Source organism: Homalodisca vitripennis, chromosome 4 (genome assembly GCF_021130785.1).
Source record: "Homalodisca vitripennis isolate AUS2020 chromosome 4, UT_GWSS_2.1, whole genome shotgun sequence".
NCBI lineage: Eukaryota > Metazoa > Arthropoda > Insecta > Hemiptera > Cicadellidae > Homalodisca > Homalodisca vitripennis.
This window is the reverse complement of record NC_060210.1, coordinates 185,751,477-185,772,316: the sequence shown is the minus strand read 5'-3', so window position 1 is coordinate 185,772,316 and position 20,840 is coordinate 185,751,477. Positions and strand designations below refer to the sequence as shown.

The window sequence follows — 20,840 nt, the reverse complement described above, 5'->3', positions numbered from 1 at the left end:
AAATTTTAGAAACAAATGATTTGCCATTGAAACTTTTCTTACTAGTTTCTTATTAGTATTTGCTTGTAAATTAGGACGAGTAGATACAAGACTACTAATAGGTAAGGTAGGCTTTTTTATAGCTACGATGTCGTACTTTGCATGCAGGTCGAAGACGAGCATATGAATTCTATAGAACCAAAACGGCAACTTTGGATAAATATACACTATAATTTCCTCATATTGCTAAAAAACAGTAATGAAGAATAACAATAACTAAATAATTAAGTTCTTAATTTGTACGCTCTGAAGGCTAGGACAAAAAGATTTAAATAACCACATGAAAACGACTGCAATCTTACAGCTGCTTAAAAGCGATTTTGTTTTGGGAACAATAGTTGATCAAAATTATAAAATCCGAGTTTTCTTCAATAAAAAAAAATTAGTAAATGCAATATAAAGCGGCATCTAGTGTGATACCGTTTTATACAACTACTTGGGCTTTATAAGTCTGCTATACTGGCGGCCATTCTCTGAAGAACCACACTTACTCAATGCTCTTTTATGACCTTACTTGTAGTCGTATAATTAACGGATATATCTTATTTGAAAGATATCACTAGACCGCATTCATATTCCTTTCAGTATTTCAATAGATTTTTTTTTAAGTTATTCACAAATATTTCAAACTTGTTTGCGCTTTATCGTTTACATATTCAAAAGTATACACTTGACAAAAATGAGTAAAATTCGTTTGGATGTGTATTAAATTGTATCTTTAAAATGAGACACCTTCCTCAACGCTACTCCAAAAAGTGAGAGCGTAAAAGAGCAAGAAAGATTAACAACGTTATTATGGAGGATACTGCAAGGTCGTTTTACTACACCCGGCTTACGGTCCATATCCATTTGCAAATATTTATTAACCTCCCTGGAAATCGAGACTGCACGCTCTGGCAGCGATCTACGAGGCTCTACGGTTTGAAATGAATAAACAATTTATATGTCCATAAATGTTAGAACTATCTTCATTTGAGGCCGTATCCATCTCATTAGCCACTTCATTACAATTTTCTCATTCAGATGACATATACCTAATTTGTTTTACAGTTCAGAATAGAGAAAATTATAAACATTCAAGGGCAGAAAGGTACAGTCTCGTCATATCACAACTGTGGATGGGTTAAACTGCAAAACACATTCCAGCGATAAGGCGGCGGCACGAAGGCGAGGTAAACAGCGACTACCCAGATGATTTGTGTTTCTCCATTTGTCTGAGGCCACTAGAGAGGTAGTGGCCATCCTGGGGGTGGCGCAATAGATTTTCAATTGGGATAATTGTTTTTCATTTTTAAAGAAATTTTTGATCACATCCATTACAGATATTATTAGTGAAGTAAAAAAGACAACAAAAGGTGGTAAAAATTTAAAATAGAATAATGGGACATCTTTTAGTAATAATACTAATTTATTTTAATTAAAAATATGGGAATGATTTTTTGACATGTACATGAAAGACAACTGACTCTTGTCATCACATGAGAAGACACTTATTTATAATTAAGACACAAGTAAATAATTATTTAAATTGACATTTTTAAAGTTTAATTTAAAATATATAATTTTTCACGTGAGCCATAAATGAATAAAAACTATACCATCACCAGAAACTCATGTACGTATATATTGTAAACATTTCTCATCTGTATCTCCAACAGTTTTTTATCCGGACCTGATTGCAAATTCCTTAAATGTACCACTACTTTAAATGTTTGTAATTCCTCGTGATTAAAACTGTTTCTTACCTTTTCAGTCTTTTATGTGAAGTTAAATCTTAAAAACGGGCTATAAATGTAAAATTAAAAAATCATTTTCCAAACCAAACCCTACTGCACTATCTTACATACAATCTAAATGCGTGGCAGCAACAGCTTGTTTGTGTATTTATAGTTGGTAACACGTATTAAAGGTGGTGAGATGAGCGGGTAGTCAGAGGGGAGAGGGAAGTTAGAGGGGAGAGGGTAGTCAGAGGCGAGAGGGTAGTCAGAGGGGAGAGGGTAGTCAGAGGGGAGAGGGTAGTCAGAGGGGAGAGGGTAGTTAGAGGGGAGAGGGTAGTCAGAGGGGAGAGGGTAGTTAGAGGGGAGAGGGTAGTCAGAGAGGAGAGGGAGTTAGAGGGGAGAGGGTAGTCAGAGAGGAGAGGGTAGTCAGAGAGGAGCGGGTAGTCAGAGGGGAGAGGGTAGTGTGGCGAGGGTAGTCAGAGAGGAAAGGGTAGTTAGAGGGGAGGGGGTAGTCAGAGGGTAGGGGGTAGTCAGAGTGACGAGGGTGGTCAGTGGGGAGGGGTAGTCAGAGGGGAAGAGGGGAGTCAGAGGGGAGGGGTAGTCAGAGGGGAGAGGGTAGTCAGAGGGGAGAGGGTAGTCAGAGGGGGAGAGGGTAGTCAGAGGGGAGAGGGTAGTCAGAGGGGGAGAGGGTAGTCAGTGGGGAGGGGGTAGTCAGACGTGTCGCCGCGAGTACAGACAGTATTTATAATCGTGGAACCGCCACACATAATCTGATACCACAATCTGGTACGTCAACATCACTACGTTTTGTGGGTACAAATCGTGCCTGACACCCCCACCCCACACCCATCACTCCTCACCCACCACCATCCTACACAGCCACAAATTATGTCACCAGAGTGGAAGGAAGGGTGTTTAAATTTAATATGGAAGCAATCAGATAACTAGATTTGTTCACAACAGTAAAACTCCAGAGAATCGTCTATATTAAACAAAATGGAACTCACTTCGTTACAATATTGGGCACTGCTAAGACGTTGGTGTTTTAAATAAACTCGCCCACGCACTCCGACTTTGAAGAAACTTTGTACTAACTAGCAAGAACTGATCTGCGACTGAAGGAAATCACTTACGAAGAGAAAAGTACAGAAAGTTTAAACTGGCGGCAGCTGAGTGATTTTTCACCCCGGAGCTCTAAGTTCGAAAGCTTGTTCGAGTAGGCGTTTCCAAACGATAATAAACCAATAAATATCAGAAATTTGGTACTTAACAAGTCCTTTTTCCCTTTCATCAAATATTTGAAAACACTAAGCATAAATTGAATTAATCATTTCGAGTTATTTATAATACAATTATACAAATTTACAAGAATTGAGATCTCAAGCTACAGTTAGAGCTTATTTAGTTAGATTCTTGTGTCAAAATACCAAAACACTAATTAAGGGAGATTTTAACAGTTCCAATGCCAAAATACATTTTAACCTGTCGTGTCATAAACTTTTATATATTTGGCCTGAATGTATGATTTGAGTTGGATTAAAAATATATATTTAAAGGAGAAGCAGTTTCCTTATTCTGCCCGTCCTCATGGGCCACTGGCCTGTGCGAGGATCTTATCAAACAGAATAAGGGGGAGAGTCGATACAGTACGGTCACAGATAGGATCTGAACCAGCGCCATTATTACTCTTATTTCACTATATCATATTCTTATATTTAATTTTTTACACCAATTAAAGATGCTGTATTATGCGTTTATTATAAAATCGGAGATAGTTTAAATCGTACATCTTTACTTGTATAATGTCTAGAACAATCTTACGGTTTTCATCGTTTTTGCTACTTTAAAGTTCTTGTAAAAATAAGATAGAACCTTGAAACAACACCATGAAAATATACTGTTACGTATCATAAAATAAACAACACCATGAAAATATACTGTTACGTATCATAAAATAATAACAACACCATGAAAATATACTGTTACGTATCATATATCATAAAATAAACAACACCATGAAAATATACTATTACATATCATAAAATAAACAACATCATGAAAATATACTGTTACGTATCATAAAATAAACAACACCATGAAAATATACTATTACATATCATAAAATAAACAACATCATGAAAATATACTGTTACGTATCATAAAATACTCCGTAAGTATGCTTTCCAGTTGTTTTTGAATAATAACGCATAATTCGTTGAACGTATTCTGAAATCTGAAAAATATGATGGAATATGACTGATAATATTCATATCCAGGAAACTTATTTTTCTTCTTCAAGTTTGTCACAAAATAACGTAACAATTTACGCAATCCAATAAGACTGTTTACAATCCCAAATCGTTGTTAATTTGAATAAATTGTATTTTTTATTAATTTGATTTTCGAGATATCGGTTTGGCTTACTATCGGGCACGTGTCAGGTTGGCCAGTGGCTTCGTAATGACCTTTGAACTCTTGACCTTTGACATATGACCTTTAATGAGGAGCAGGTAATGGTACGCTAATTACCGACAGAACAACAGCGTATAGGGTTTGGTCAGCGAAAATGTTTATGTTTATTAAGAGTTACTTCAGAAATGTACGAAAGATCGTTATTTATAGTTGAGATTTTATGATAATACTATTATATATGATTATCGTTTAAAACACTTCATCATATATCGCGGATGTAACTTTTTAAAATTATATTTCACAAAACAACATAATTTATACATTAGCATTGCGCCTTCGATAGGGTATGCATCATTCTCAACTTCCTAGTTACTATATTGCAGTCAGTAGTTTGAAGGCGCAGCGATATCGCCCAGAACTGTACTCATACACCAGGGTACTTCCTACCTAACACTATGCTTATTCTTACTTATAAAAGGAAGAGTAATGAGTCACAAATGATAAAACCTTTTTAAGTATACGTTATAAATACTATGAGTTTGAAGTTTAAAACAATGATTTTTCCTTATATCCCGACTTTGAGTTTACCAAAATACAGTAAAATATCATCTTAAATACACACCAATCTATACTAAAAATATAGTAGTATACAATGTCGGTGATTAAACAGAACAATCATGGGTTAACAGTAGAAAGTTGTATTATTTTATTTCACTAAGAGGACCCGATAATTTAAAGTAATAAAATTTCGAAAAACTATTAGATGAAATTAATTACTTCTATCAGAGATTATAAATCGATAATGCATTACTTCTTTATAAACGTTTTAAGAAAGTGATTATTTTATTTTATTTTAATAATCAGATATAAAGATAAATGTAATGTCTAATAAGATTTTACTGTATTCTGGACATTACAGTAAAATCTTATGTGTGGAGTATCTCCACAGTACTTGTATGTGTGGAGATGTTTGAATTTAAACTATGCATTCAAAAGACTTGTTCTTAAGATTATTAATTTTTATTCCTATGTATTTATACACATAAATTAGATATACTAATAAAAATATGTCAGGTGATTTTAATGATTTACACTAGAAGTAAACTCATTATACGACATTATTAATTACTGATTTAATGACACAAATATATCAATCTATGTTTATTTACAATTTAATATTATTTTTACATACAAATTTTAATATTGTCATATTTTGGATTCATAACATTGTTCCATCCACTTAATTGACAAAGTTATACAAATCTTAAAGGTAAAAAATTTAATACTTAAAAAATTTACACAACGCAAGGTTTTACACATTTTTAAAGCAAGTCTACTTTTTCTTGTCCAATTACTGTGAAAAGAAACATGTTCCACAACAATAATATTCATATGGCACTAAAGCGCCTGCCATGTCAGTCCGCAAAAACACAGCATCTCTGTTGTGAGAATGCAGCGGTAAGTTGCAGGCACTGTGGATATGCTCGACATTTAACTGCGCCATTACAGTTTGTCTGCGGAGAAAATTCTACTACGTGAGTCATAACCGGGTTTATTACACAGATAAAGAGTAAGAACTTTACAAATTCCTCTACATTTATGTGGGTCTATTCTCAAGTTACATGTTGTTGAATTATACAGCATTTAGTACGTAAACTTACGTATGGATAAAATAACACACTTGAAATTTGACAGGGTTTATTATTGTTTGCCTTAATAATAATAACATTTAGTTAATAAAGCCCTTATCTAAACTTTATACAACTATTTTTAATACTATCAAATTGCCGGACGTTTTCAAATTATATATATATATATATATATATATATATATGAAGATATTTATAAACATTTTCCATATTTCTGCTTAAACCGTCTTCAGAAAATGAAACATTATAAATAATGTTATCAGAATACAATAAACATAGAGCATCAACACAGAAAATTAAAAACATGTATAATGTTATATATGTATATTACATATGATTATGCAAACACCTAAATACCAAAAAGAACAAAAATAAATAGTATCTTCAAATTATATATTCGTCATTTAAGGTCGGTTGAAAAAGCATGAAACTTTTTCATCCAATTCAAGAAACAAAATACCAAAAGTTTTGTATTTTTAGGCAAACATTGTTTGTTAATAATGTTTATTGCTGTAGTAGCTTGTGTAAAATGGCCATAAAATGTTTAAAATGACTTTCATTTTTAAAAAGTCACATATATTTTGTAATTTAAACCCAAAAGTTGAGTGTTATTAAATGGTCATGCCAACATTGTACGCTATAACCTATTATATCACGACTGAGTTTCTCGTATTTTGTAAAAGACAAAGATGAAAAACCTAAGCGTCTTTTTCAAATGTACATGATTTGTTCGTGCATTGTAAGTTTAGGTAAAGATTATTTGACAAGAGTTACGAAACATCCTGTACCCAACTTATACATGTATATAAAATAGAACCTTGACTGTATTACTATATCTGTGTAAATATAGTACCAGTCATACCATTGCAAGTATGGATTAATGAGAATAAACTTGTAGTGATATATATTATTAAACTATCTTAAGTATAGAAGATTAGTTTCTTGTGATAACAATAGTATTTACTATTAATTAAGATCGCTTTAGATTGCTAATTAATAATAAAGCAAAACGGCCAGGCTTGCAATTATATGTCTCGAACTATAATAGAATGAAAAGTATAACCTACACTTTATTTTTTAACAGGCACTACAGATGACAACAACTTGCTTCTTTTATCCCCTGTAATATTTGATCGTGTCGAAATATTTTAAGATGCGATCAATACTACTACATTTCAAACAGAAAGATGTGTAGTTTTTATCTTTCTCCTGGATTACTGAGTGGTTCTGAATTTGGAGTGATTAAAAAAGTATCACTCTTTAGTACGACTTGAATAAATTTAAATCAAGAACAGGCGTTTTAGGCGGGTAGTAAATTTGGTATACAGGGGCTTTGGATTTCTTCCATCCGTGTTTCACTTATATGTTATTATTTATTAGTATTTGTTGTGGATTACACTGTCAAAATTTCTAAAACACCGCCTAGAAATTACTCTACTCTTATATCAATGATATCGCTGTTAAGACAGACACAGTAAAGGATGTGCATGCGACAAACTACGTACTACCGACCAACTTGTATTCTGTAGTTGTTTTCCAAACTGAAACCAACACTCATCTTATAACGCAGTATTTACTGGCTTCCATAACAAAACATGTCGAATAACTATAAATATTAGCTCATAGTTTAATAGTAAACAGCTAAAAAAACAAGTACCCACAGCATTAATTAGCGGCAAATCTGGATAATAATTTCCAAGAGTCATCTCAAAAGACAGTTAAGGCAAAACCTACGATTTTAGAGGGGCACCGAATTTTTTTATAAATGATTTTTATTTTAAAGTCATAGTCCTTAAAGATAACTTTTCAGAATACAGAAAAGTGGAACACTAATGTTTTTACTATTCCATGATGAATAGGGGTAGAATTTAGGACAATTAGGCAATTTTGTAACCAGACCCAAATAAAACGGCTAAGATAAAAATTGCAATACAGCTTTGGAGTGATAGGGTTTTAATGATTTGTCGCATAGGGAAATATGTTTCATAATGAAATATAATTTAAGAAAATGGCATGTTTGTAATAAAATTTATTCGAGAGAGTTTTGTTTATAAATAAAAACCTGTAATTTCCTCCAATTATGTTTGATGGAAAAATGTTTCTGTCTAATTATAATATACTACAAAATTCTGTTTCACATGCCGACCATGACCATTCCTCGTGGAACGTTCAAAAGATTCAATTATTTTTTATCAACTATCTTAAGAGCATTGTGACCAAAATTCTGATTGAACTTAAAACTGACATCATTCCTTTCATCTTGCGCTCCGGACACTCAGCTAACATTACTAGCTAATAAGCTAAACAATGTTGATGAGAGAGAAGATCAAGAGAGATGAACAACTAAACAGAATAATTAACGCAGATGACAACTGACACCCTTATCGTGGTGGCAACTCACTGCAACGGCTGCCGTGAATAAGTGATATCCCTATCCGGATATAGGATGTAAGCGTGCCAAGATAAAAGAGTTTTATGAGATCCTATCCGACCTCAATCTTTCAATATTTCAAGATCTCCAACCCCGGTAAGCCGGGTGAGAGCACGTAAATCCTCTCATAAATCAACGCCCCAGCTACTTACTGGTCCATGAGCCGTCAGCCAATTTGCAGAGTGGAAGCACTCAAATTCATTTTCTTTACAACCGATAGACAAAATTCTCCTTAAAAATAGATTGATCGCATTAGCCTTGCTGGAGGTCGAAATGGGAAGGTACCCAAAGGGTTAAAAATTATGAAATGCCCATTTTTTCAGATAATATTTTTCTTAACTTGCCATACTTAAAATGCGCCGTAAATAAATGTTATATAAGTGTCCAAACTTATACAAACCCTAAAAGCGGCAACGTCCAGACTCTTTACCCATAGTCTATTGGAATGAATATTCATTGTGTTTTAAGATTGGATTTGAGTGTGCCAAGTCAGGGTACATGTAATCCGAGAAAAATGTATCGTTCCATATGTTTAACCTTTTTGACACCCCCCCCCCCTCCAACATTTCGACCCGACCAAAACTAGCGCGTCAGAAATCAATTAAAATAGAACAATTCCTCTAGCGATTTCAAGAAAACTAAGTTGTGTGCTTATGCATTGCAAATTGTATCAAGGCTCCTGGATTATAAATGTTGGATGGGTTTCCTACCACTTCCAGTTGGGCGACAGTATTAGAAGGGACAATCAACATCTCAACAGATGACGTAACAAATGGGCCTTACGGAATGAACCTCGCCAGAGAATAGTCTTTGATTAACCACGAACGGAGTTGCTGGAAATTGAAATGGCCCCGCGCCAAAAATCAGCCCTATATATGATTGTGGAGCGAACAGTTAAACTATAGCCCGTACGGTGTTTTCCGATCCTTTATGAAGGAATATAAGTTTACTCATTCATTCAGTTTTTCTTGCCATATATTTGTCTTACCAGACTCTTGATCTTATACGGGTACGTCCAAGATGCACGCTGATAAAAAGCAGGTAGACAGAGTCAGATTTCTCGGCGCCGACTGTCTGACTCTGAGCGGGAGGCTGATGTAGCCATTATGTAAGCAGGTTGTCAGCGCAGAAAGAGCTGCTACCAAAAAGATATCAGTGTACAATGGAACTTACAAGTGTGAACAGGCTGCAGCTTTATTGCAGCCAAGTTAAAACCTATGAGAAGTGAAATACATCCAATTAATAAATTAAGATCTGTTTACGGGGAGTACAAACACCTATTTCCGCAATTACTTGCCGACGAAAACCCATTTTTTTAAATATTTCAGAATGATCCCGGATAACTTTTATTTTATTTTGTCAAAAATTGAACACAGGCTGACTAAGAAACTGGGCGAATTACCACACAACCCCTATTCAAGCGGAAGAGAGACTGGTTGTCACATTAAGGTACGTAAACACAATTTTTATAATTTATAGAGAAAGTATAGTGATCGCACAAATTCGATGTTGGTTTTTTGACGGACCTTTACGTTTTGGGGTCCTCTGAACCCAAAAAAGTGGTTTTACAAAATGTCTTTTACAACATACGTTGTTTACTAAACATTGAAACTGACTTGAAAAGATCAGCTGATTTACTAACAAACTTCTAATAATTCTAGTAATTGAAGCAACCCTTATGTGGGCACCAGCAAATGAAACTACCTATATCGACCCTGGCCTATAAAACACGTTTTAGAACATTGTGAGAAAGTATGTGCCAGTTCTTGGTACCGTTTATTATAATCCGTGATCCTCTTTAAAACATCCTTAATATCTTTAAATCTTCCGCCAACAGGCATCAACGATGTTCCTATTGGAATGTTCTTTAAGGCGCTTATCCCATATCGGAGGATTAAGTTTCACTTTTGATACTAAATCGTCGATATCCATCGTAAAAAAAAACAAACAACACTCAATATACACACATGAAAATCACTTTCCGACTAGCAGGTCGTCTGAAACCAGAATGAACAAATCATTCCGGTAAAAATCTGAGTCAGACTACCAGTGCGCAGAAAGTTAGCGCGCAGGTGCAGTGTGGCCACTCCTGCTTAACAACGTGGAATTTTACGCACGCCGACTCGGCGCTGATCGGCGCCGATCGCCTGACTCAGAAAACCAGCGTGCATCTTGGACGTACCCTACAGGTCTTAATCCAATTAATATTTCACCACATATACACATGTAACTATATGCACTACGCAAGACAATGTGTATTGACCAGTGTTGTTAATCCTTATTTAATTAAATTAATTATTTCATTAGATGTGCAATCTTAATATCATTGTTGTTTGACTCGATCCGTAGAACTCAAAAACATGTTCAATATTAAAAGTATGAATTACAACCAACCATTCAAATGATTTTAAAATTTCTGGTATTAATACTGATTGTACAACAGAAAACCTAAGGGTTATATTATATAACCGTTACCAATACAACCCTAAGTGGTTTTATAATTGCATAAATGAGTCATGAAGAACTGCAAGTACTGTAAACAATCCTCAAAACTTGGGAACACACCGTATATTTAAAATGAGACAGGCATTACACTAATTTGAGCCACCAAAAACAGGGTAACCAAAGTTTCAAAATAGAGGGTTTTAGGGTACAAAACTATTAATCGGGGAGACTGACTCTTCCGAGAAGAAGATCGCTTATGGATCACCCTCCTAGAACCCGTTAACCTCGCTCTTCCTTGACTCGGCTACCTTGACCTCAAGAGCCATCAGTTGACATTGAATTGTTTTCTACGCAGATATACATCTTCCTAGTTTACCTTATTTGCCTTAAAACGTCCGGAACATATTTGACTTTCATGGACCACCCAACTAAAACGCAGCAGTATGGAAAACAACACGGAGCACAAGATAATCCACACCACTCCCAGTCTCAAGAGTCACACGATGGCAAACATTACAAGTCGAGAAGTTTGCTCGAGTGTACAACAGGAAAAGGCAAGTTACTCTCGAGTGTCAACCGACAAGATTGGAGTAGAAGAGGTGCGCGCGCCCGCGCGTGTGTGTAGGGTAGTACATAAAAGTACATCGATGGCTGCTTTTAAAATAAATCCAACTAAAAAACACACACACATGTAGATAAAATCTATTATAACAACCCAAAAATTGACTTTTTACTCACTTTTTTGCTGTTGCTGGCTTAACGCTGCAACTTTCTGAAACAAAACGAATATTATTAATAATTTATTCTTCGATATTATTTCTAATTTAAACTCTTGTTTTTCTTTAATTATTATTAGACGATACAATACAGACAGCCGAGTAAAGAAAATGTAATACCGTTAAAAGACCTTTGTATTTGTGAGATTTGCACATAATTTAAGAGTCGTCAAAGTAATACATACAATCAAGTATCCTGATCGTAAAAATGGAGATAAACATCCTTAGATTAAAATACATTAAAATACATATTAATCTAAGACTTATTATTTTAATCTACATTAAAAACTACTATATTTACGATGTGCTAGTGAATGAATCTCGCTGTTTGCTATCCTTTCGTGTTTCATCTTGTGGTTCGTAAAACCCCTGAACTTTCAAAAGCGTGGATTACCGAAAGACCTGGTTATATCAAGTGAGTAGTATAACAGCAAAATCGTAACGACCACAAGAGGACATACTTGGTGTATCTGCTGCTGTTGCTGCTGGAATGTCCGAAGCGAGGTGGCCTGCAGGCTGCTGGGGTCCAGGGAGCGACTCCTGGGTTTGCTCCTCTGGGGACTGGGCTCACGGCGACTGCCGGTAGAGAACATCCACCTCAGCATGGTAAAAGTGGTGGAGTCACCGCACCATTGCACTGTACACTACCGCACTACACTTGTCCACATAGTCTATCGGGAGTGCCGCAGGGATCACCACTAGGTCCCTTGATATTTCCAAATGTTCCACATTGTACTACGCCTAACTCTGAACTCAATGATAATTTCATTTTTCGGAATTCAATGAAATCACATCGCTGTCGCTAAATTATAGACAATATACATCTAAATAATTATTATTAATAATTATATATATATATATATATATATATATATATATATATATATATATATATATATATTTTAATATTATATAAAATTATGAAATGAAGAAGCAGAATAAGATTGGAAACAGGGTCAAGAGTGAACATCGTCACCAATATTACACAATTTCCCTTTTAAATTTGTTTTGTAAGATGAGTTATCTCTGTTGTGGTGGAACCGGTGACGGTTGTAACCGTGAGCAGATGCTGCGGTCGACCTTGGTGACCCCTGACCTCAGTCAGGTGACCGCCGCCAAGGCTCCCGATGTCACCTCTATCTGACCATCTAATCGCTAATTGATAGTCGCGGCTGTGTCAGCAACGTCACGATTCCCCGTGTGAGCAATCAGTGTATATCCTCGACTAGCGACCTGGGTTTGGCAATGCTGCCGACACGATAACGAGATACAGCTACCGTGTATTGTGGCAGAAGCCGCTAAACATGTGTCAACATTGCACAACGTTGTCGACACACAGACAGACAGACAGACGTTGCCTTACATCTACATCTTGTCACACGATGTTCATCTTGTAAGCGAGTGATTCCTTCGGGTTCGACGAAGAACCTGTACTCTCCTAGATCTAGGTTTTCCTGTTATAACTACGTCAAAAAACTGGTGAAAAAAATTAATTCTTGAAATACTATGCCCTCGCTGTGGAGAAACAACTACAGTCAGAGCTAACGTTACAAAGACAGCTCTACTACACACACACGGTTAACGTCCGGAAGCCCTAATTTATAATAAATCAACTAAAAACAACAGGCGTTCAATTGGTATGTCCATTTTACTTCGTTCCACATCTTTTCTACGATGTTAATCATCAAGTTGAGAACGTTTCTTTCCAGAATTAAAAATACATGACTAATACCCCAATTCTTCCTCGTCCTTGCACATTGTTTGCCAACTCGCGCATTTTTTACAAATATACAGGGTGACTAAAAAGTCAGGACCCCAGGAGATGTACTTTGAGTAGTGGTGCAATGTGAAAAAGAAGTTTTATTTCGCCATTTTGAAGGTTTTTTGTGTCCCCCAAAAATGCGGAATTTGGAGACAGCTTAAAATTTTTAAATTTTAACGCACTCAAATGATCCCTCATTTTGAAGAGCATAAACATACTTAAACAATGGTGAAAACCAGAGATCGCTATCTCTTTCCCATCCAAAACAATAAGTCGTCAACATTTTGTTTTAATGAAATCTTTACACTAACATTTTACAAAACACCAGTAGAAAATGTTGAAAATTTACGGAACAAGATTGATGGGGCCTGCAACCAAATACCACTTCAGACTTTTTAAAACGTGAGAGAGGAGCTCACCCTACGCTCGTCTCACTGCCAAATAGTAGGAGTACTTCAGTTTGAACATTTGATTTGACTTGAAAAATTAAAAATATTGTTCTGGTAACACTGGCTATTAATTTGAATGGAAAAGATATGGCGATCTCTGGTTTTCACCATTGTTTGAAGTTGTTTATGCTCTTCAAAATAAAAGGGTCATTTGAAAGGGGTATATATTTAAATTTTGGATTTTCCCCCCAAATCTCGCATTTTTGGGGGTCACAAAAAATATCAGACTCATCAAAGGAAACTTCCTTTCCAAATTATACCACTACCGAAAGGATATCTCCTTATATAAACTTTAAAACAAAAATAGAGGGAGTCGTGAATATTTATTCATCCTGTATAATACATAAACTCAAGTTGGATATTGCTCTCGGAATATTGAAAGTTATTATTGATTGTATTAACTGGATACATTCACTGATATTTTGCACAGCTGCTCATTCGTGGTATAGAAAAAGCGAGAAGAAAGTGAATCAGACAGAAAACACCAATTAGGACGCGGGTCTGAATACAGGTGAAGCAAAAACAGACAAATAGGAGGAAGTTCTTCAGACCACTTAGGATAATGATGCAATTTAGTGTCCATTGAAAAAGAATAAGTTCCGATAAGAAAGGTTGTCGAGTTCGGAATATTATTATGTAAATGAAATATTCAATGTAAAAAGTTGACTTTTAGAGTACAAGCCAATTAGTTTTTCAGAATGAATACAAACTGACTTAAAGTACATTGGAAAAAGATAGAATACTGTTCAAGTTATTTTAAAGAAGATTCTTTAGTTTTACTAGTTATGTTTTGTTATTATTAAGGTGAAGGAGAGGAGAGGAGAGATTGTATTCTGGAAAAGGAATGAAATCGGAATTGAACTCGACAATTCTAATGACTCCAATGTAAATAAAAAAAATTATATTATTGAGCACCTAGCTACAAGGAACTAGTCGTAGAAACTCACTAAAACAGACACCCGCAGTATGTATTGCAACTTAATCGTAAAGGGTCAGATAGTAGTATGTGGTGACAGTGGGAGGTTAGAAACCTCCCATTGAGAATTAGTTCAGTCAATGGCGGTAACAATAGAGTAAACTGTGTATTTGTCCCATACAGCACCTATTTTCATAAAAATTTTGGATTTAGGTTCTACTTGTCCTCTATTTTAAAATGTACCCTGTGCCGGGAGTACTCCCTCCCGGGGGTGAACAATTTTTCATTGAAAATAAGCGAAAAAACTTGTGTTCTATGAAGTTGTTTTTCTGAAAGTCAATACATTTTGACTTATTAGCGAGTGAAATTGTCGGTTTTCAGGCAAAAAAACCCTTTTCAGACGGTTGTTCGCGAATAACTGGAAAAATATGCATTTAATCGAAAAACCTGTAGAGGGCAAAATTATAGCTTACAAGAAAACGAAAATAATCGTGTATTTATGATACATGCAGACCCAATACAATCGGAATTATTTGTTGTTGAAAGTTGATTAGTATTTTCAAACGCCAAAATGGAAACTTTCTACGTACAATTACCAAAAACCGATGCATTATTCGGGGAAAACTCATAGAACCTGTTTTAAAGCCCTTTAAACATACTTTATTTTTTATAAAAGTTCCTAGCAACAAAACTAAGCGAGTTATGAAGAGGCTAATGTCGATAATGTCTACACTCCAGGTTGTGCGTGTATTTTGACCCAAAGCAAAGTCTGAATAAAGTATTGAGTAAAGTAAGTGCTATTGACTAATAGCTAACCGGTAACAAAGCAGTTAAGTGGAATCAGAACCATATGGATTTCGTAATTCGAGGATAATTACTGCAAAGGACAGTGAGGGAATTGCTTAACCCATAGGCTCGACAGGAGGACTGCGATAAGTGCTGTACGGCGTCGCTACTAATGTGGCAGGCCTACTTTTACTTTCGTGGACAAAGACGACACACACTACGCGACCAGAGTGCGTGTGCGTGTGCGTGCTCCTCCTCACGCACGCCACTACGCACCACTGCTATACCGCATTTATCTGGGTTGGCCCACTATCAAAACACATAGCATCCGTGCCTCGAGACCGCCATGACCTTTAATTCGGCACACAGGAGAGAGAGGTCTTGTTGCGCAAAACGGAGGTGAACCACCTGCTCACGAGCCGCACGTGCCTTACCGTTGGTACTCCCGTAGGAAACAATGTGTTAAGTACTTAATTTAAAAAACATACTTTTGGCAAATGTGGAAATTGTAGTGCCACGCGCGGCTTTCATTTAAGAAAAAAAAGTCTACTACAATAATAAAATGTGAACGGTGTTTAAAATTTTGAATAATGACTTTTTGAAACCACATTTCTCTACAAATCATTTTTTGTCCTTTAACACATTTATAAAATTAGTTATAATTTTCACGATTTAAAATAACACGTATATTTGTAACCTTAAGTACCTAACTAATTGTTATCACATAGTGTGCACAACTAACATTTTTTAAGAAATGAGGACGGCAAGAACATTGACATTGTATTGAGCCTTTTCGGTCATAAATTTTTTTAAGAAATGAGGATGGCAAGAATATTGACAATTCTATTGAGCCTGTTCGGTCCTAACTTTTTTTAAGAAATGAGGAAGGCAAGAACATTGACATTGTATTGAGCCTTTTCGGTCATAACATTTTTTGAAGAAATGAGGACGGCAAGAATATTGACAATTCTATTGAGCCTGTTCGGTCCTAACTTTTTTTTAAGAAATGAGGAAGGCAAGAACATTGACAATTGTATTGAGCCTTTTCGGTCATAACATTTTTTGAAGAAATGAGGACGGCAAGAATATTGACAATTCTATTGAGCCTGTTCGGTCCTAACTTTTTTTAAGAAATGAGGAAGGCAAGAACATTGACATTGTATTGAGCCTTTTCGGTCATAACATTTTTTGAAGAAATGAGGACGGCAAGAATATTGACAATTCTATTGAGCCTGTTCGGTCCTAACTTTTTTTTTAAGAAATGAGGAAGGCAAGAACATTGCCATTGTATTGAAGAAATAAGGACGGCAAGAACACTAACAATTCTATTGAGCCTTTTCGGTCAAGACATTACCAAATTACACCAAACATTAGGAATAGTCCTAATGACCAATTGCACTTTAAACCATTGGCTGAGCGTTAGCGAAGCCTATCACTCGGGGGACTTTCTTTTGCACAATTCCTTGAAAACGAACTCGCATGAAGCATCTTCACTTCTATACAAGCAACACATTTCCCTGATGGTGCATGACACGCCATGGGATTTGGCTGAGCGTTAGCGAACCTTTTTGCACTGGTCTTATAGACAAGCATGATGGCAACGAGAACTTCACAAAATAAATAAATTTGCAAACTGAGTACAATAATATGATGTTATAATAAGTGAGAGTAACATATGTAGTCGATGAAATTACCTATATACACTTTGAACGCGACCTCAGCGAGGCCTGTTACGCGACACGTGGTGTGGCGTACTCCTACCTTGCTGTTAATTGACATCACGCGTCGACAAACCGTTTAACCTCTACTCCAATTACAATCAACGCGTAGTTAAAAATATATTGCTAGCAATTCATTTTCAGAGAATTCGTCTGGTTCAGCGAAAACTTCCTTTTTGAATAAGTTTAATAAGTACAGATAGATTTGTTTCTTCAGATAGTAACAGTATCGTCTAGTAGACGAGTGTAGTCTCCTACACTGGCCGGGATGGTACTCGAAGAGAGAGAGAGCAAAGGTTATAATCTTCATCTGAGTACGCTGTAACTCAGTGACAACTGAGATGAAACGACGTCGAAACAGCTTCACTAGGCGGAGTGTCTACTCCTTTGCTTAAATTTGGTTTCTCAAGCAAGCCAGGTGCATAGCACAGAAGTGGTGCCTCTATGCCTTAATAGCCATACTAAGTAGCGGGGAGCATATTTTTTTAATAGGAGCTATCCGTTGTAACTCCGAGGAGCTACTCAACTCAGAATATAGAGAAAATCCTCTCCTAGTGAGCAAGGAGACCACATGAGCACGACCAGGCAAGGCAAATTTCCTTCCCCAGGTAGCATGAGCTACGGGTGTTGTTGGTGCGGCATCGGTAAGTGCTGACAATCCAAACCACACTGATGTACTCGTGTGAGTCCACAATTGTCACAAAAAATCCTGTGCAGAAAAATCCTCACAAGCAGAAGATTGTTCATCATGCTCCGGTTCACACCCAGGGCACTGCTTCCACTCTTTAGTAAGTAAGGCTGAGAAAGTAACAGATGGGACACAAGTTCGTGGGATTCTTCAGACAGAGTTGTCAGTTGTGACTGTGTTACGGCGTACTCGTTGAAGATTGTGCAGCAGAATGTTGCATTCTCACTTTCTTCGACTTCAGTAGGGGACTAAACTCTATAACTGAAACTTTCCTAGCTAAGACGATCTCATAGACTTACAAATAGTCTAACTGTTCAAAGTATCGTCTGACTGTTGTACAGTTTGAAACCCTGAAAGGATATGGTCAGAACTGGTAATACAGAATGATGAAACCATCAGCTGAAAATTATATCTGAGGTGGCAAAGCGATGTAGCCTCGGCCGCGCATGCGCACTAGCTAGTCAATATTTTCATGCAAAGGCTACAGGTTTCTGAAGATACCTCAAGAACTAATCTTAAAATTTCTAAAGTCTGTCATTTTAGAGTGTAGTTATAATGATAATTTCCGTGCTCAACTATGAAAGTTATTTCAGAATAAATCATCCCTTCACACCCACCACATCATCCGATGAAGGTACGATATCACTCATGTTCGCACTAAGGCATTTACGGGACTAGTGCCCCATAAGATGGCAGATGGGGGAGGGAGTCTATTACATCAGATTTTGATCATGACTTTCCATATGTATAGTTACCGGGGGTGAGCTTTATACTCCATCCTATGAGTATATACTACAAAAACATCCCAATAAACCATCCACATTTACTAATATTATTGGCAGACAGGATTATTATACATTGCAGTACTGCCTGCGGTCCAGTTATATAACGTAGTCGATTTATTAATCCACAGCTGCAAGCGAGCGGCTGACACAATTGACTCGTTATCTGTCGAGACTGTGACAACAGTCCGCTCACCACTCACGTGCATCACGCCATGGCTACTCTGCTCACGTGAAGTGCTAACAGCTGTTGTGCTGCGTACAGTCCTCATCAACCGTGTCGACGATCCAATCGAGCGGCTGACACAATTGACTCGTTATCTGTCGAGACTGTGACAACAGTTCGCTCACCACTCACGTGCATCACGCCATGGCTACTCTGCTCGCGTGAAGTGCTAACAGCTGTTGTACTGCGTACAGTCCTCATCAACCGTGTCGACGATCCAAGCGAGCGGCTGACAAAATATGGCCCTTGTAAGTCATAGATATTTGAGACCTCTGAGAATTTCAAGAATCTATGATCAAATTTAGGAGCATCACGCCATGGCTGTAATGTATCGTAGAATTCTCCCTCTGGGATCGGTCATTAACTCATTAACTACCCTGGGTTAACACTGAATGTAAATACGAACTGTTATAGAACTTTTGCTTTAGTAGGATGTGAAGGCTAGATGAATATAAAAATGATTTATGAGCAGAGACTTTACCCTCTATGCATTATCACACACATTCAATGTGTGTAATCGACTTTTGTAAAATTCCACAAACTCAAAGACACTGTTTTATGTCCGCTGTCATAGATGTAAAAGTAAAGTATTTATTTATTTTAACCCCTTGATTCTTAACTCGAGAATCCAAGAGACTCCAAACACTGAAATCAACAAGGAACTTGAATTCATGACCTTCTAGCCAATTTTGGTTGAAAACCAAAACGAATCATGAGCGAAATCTTGATGAATCATTGGAATAACTGGAGATTTGTTTACAAGAATACAGCGAAATGTGTACAAATCTATCTAAACACCACGATATAGTAGTTAGGAGACAGCGAAATTACAAGGAATGAAGCACTGGTTTCAGGGCATGGAACAGAAACAATGAAAGCAAACAAGTGATTAACATCAACAGCAGGCTAAGTACCACAACACCACATCCATATAATGCTCTGGTGGGCGGGTCGGCGGTAGTGCGCAGCAGACGCGTGTGGGGAGGACCAAGGCCGGTACTACCGCCGCTACCGCAGCAGGAAACCGCGTTTTATCCATCCATCACAATCGCTTCCCCCTCACAGCTGCTGTGAGATTGTCACTAATAACCCTTATCCCAGCTTACTGAGTGAAATGACTAACTCGCGAGTCAAAGGATGGAGACTGTCGAACTCGGCAGCACCGCGGAGAGATGGATAGAAACTCTTGTTATCTTATCGCCTGAAGCGGTGGCGAAGAACATAGTTGATGTAAAACTGGCATCGAGGAACACCCTTAAGGATGGCAATGTAGAAGTAGCAGATGATAACGTGGGCGCAGTTCTTTACAACTGAGTCTTTAGTGACAGAGAGAACCATTCACTACTGCAGAGATGGTAAATAGACAGTACAACAAGAGACATGTTTGCACAAGAGCTCAAAAAGTCAATAAAAATTCTTTGAGGTCCAGCGCAGGAAACTAGGAAGATCCGATGACAGCAAATAAGACTGCAATTTTTTTTGGATTTTTCATGTTCCGTAGCAAACAGATTATGAAAAATAATAAAATTAAAAACTAAGATTCATTAAAACTCAAATTTTAATTTTTGAAAATACAATTTGTAGAGAAGTTACATAGAAGTAGATGCCCGAAAACCATTACGTTTAGCATACACTTAAAATAGGCTAGAGATGAAGCTTGCATATGTTGGAGACTCATTAATTACTCTCTAAGTCATGTTGTAGAACACCAGTAAGCAAGGCTCGTGAACGAGATGACGTCAAGTTTGTCATGTACACCGAGACGGCAGGGGGCCGGGAGAGGAGTTAATATCCGACTTGATACGGCGCAATAATCCAAGGTCAAAAGATCAAGTTCATCTTAGAACTTCTAGAGATATATGTCGTGAAACAAGGCAACATTTTCCATTTACTGCCGAGAAGTTGGGAGGCCGGAAGATGAGTTATTATCTGACTTGATACAGCGCGATAATCCAAGGACAACAGATCGAGTTCATTTTTGCATCTCTAGTGACAGTTGCCGTGAAATAAGGCAACATTCGCCATTTACTGCCGAGATGACAA

At 36.8% G+C, this 20,840-nt stretch overlaps 1 protein-coding gene across 1 annotated transcript in view; it reads right to left on the bottom strand.

The window, feature by feature from the left end:
• LOC124360751 (5'-AMP-activated protein kinase subunit gamma-2) overlaps window positions 1-20,840 on the bottom strand; it is a 436,057-nt gene that overhangs the window by 222,411 nt on the left and 192,806 nt on the right. The window contains exon 5 of the mRNA XM_046814625.1: window positions 11,433-11,466. Within this exon, the coding sequence (XP_046670581.1) occupies window positions 11,433-11,466 (34 nt within the window). The remainder of the gene's footprint in view (window positions 1-11,432; window positions 11,467-20,840) is intronic.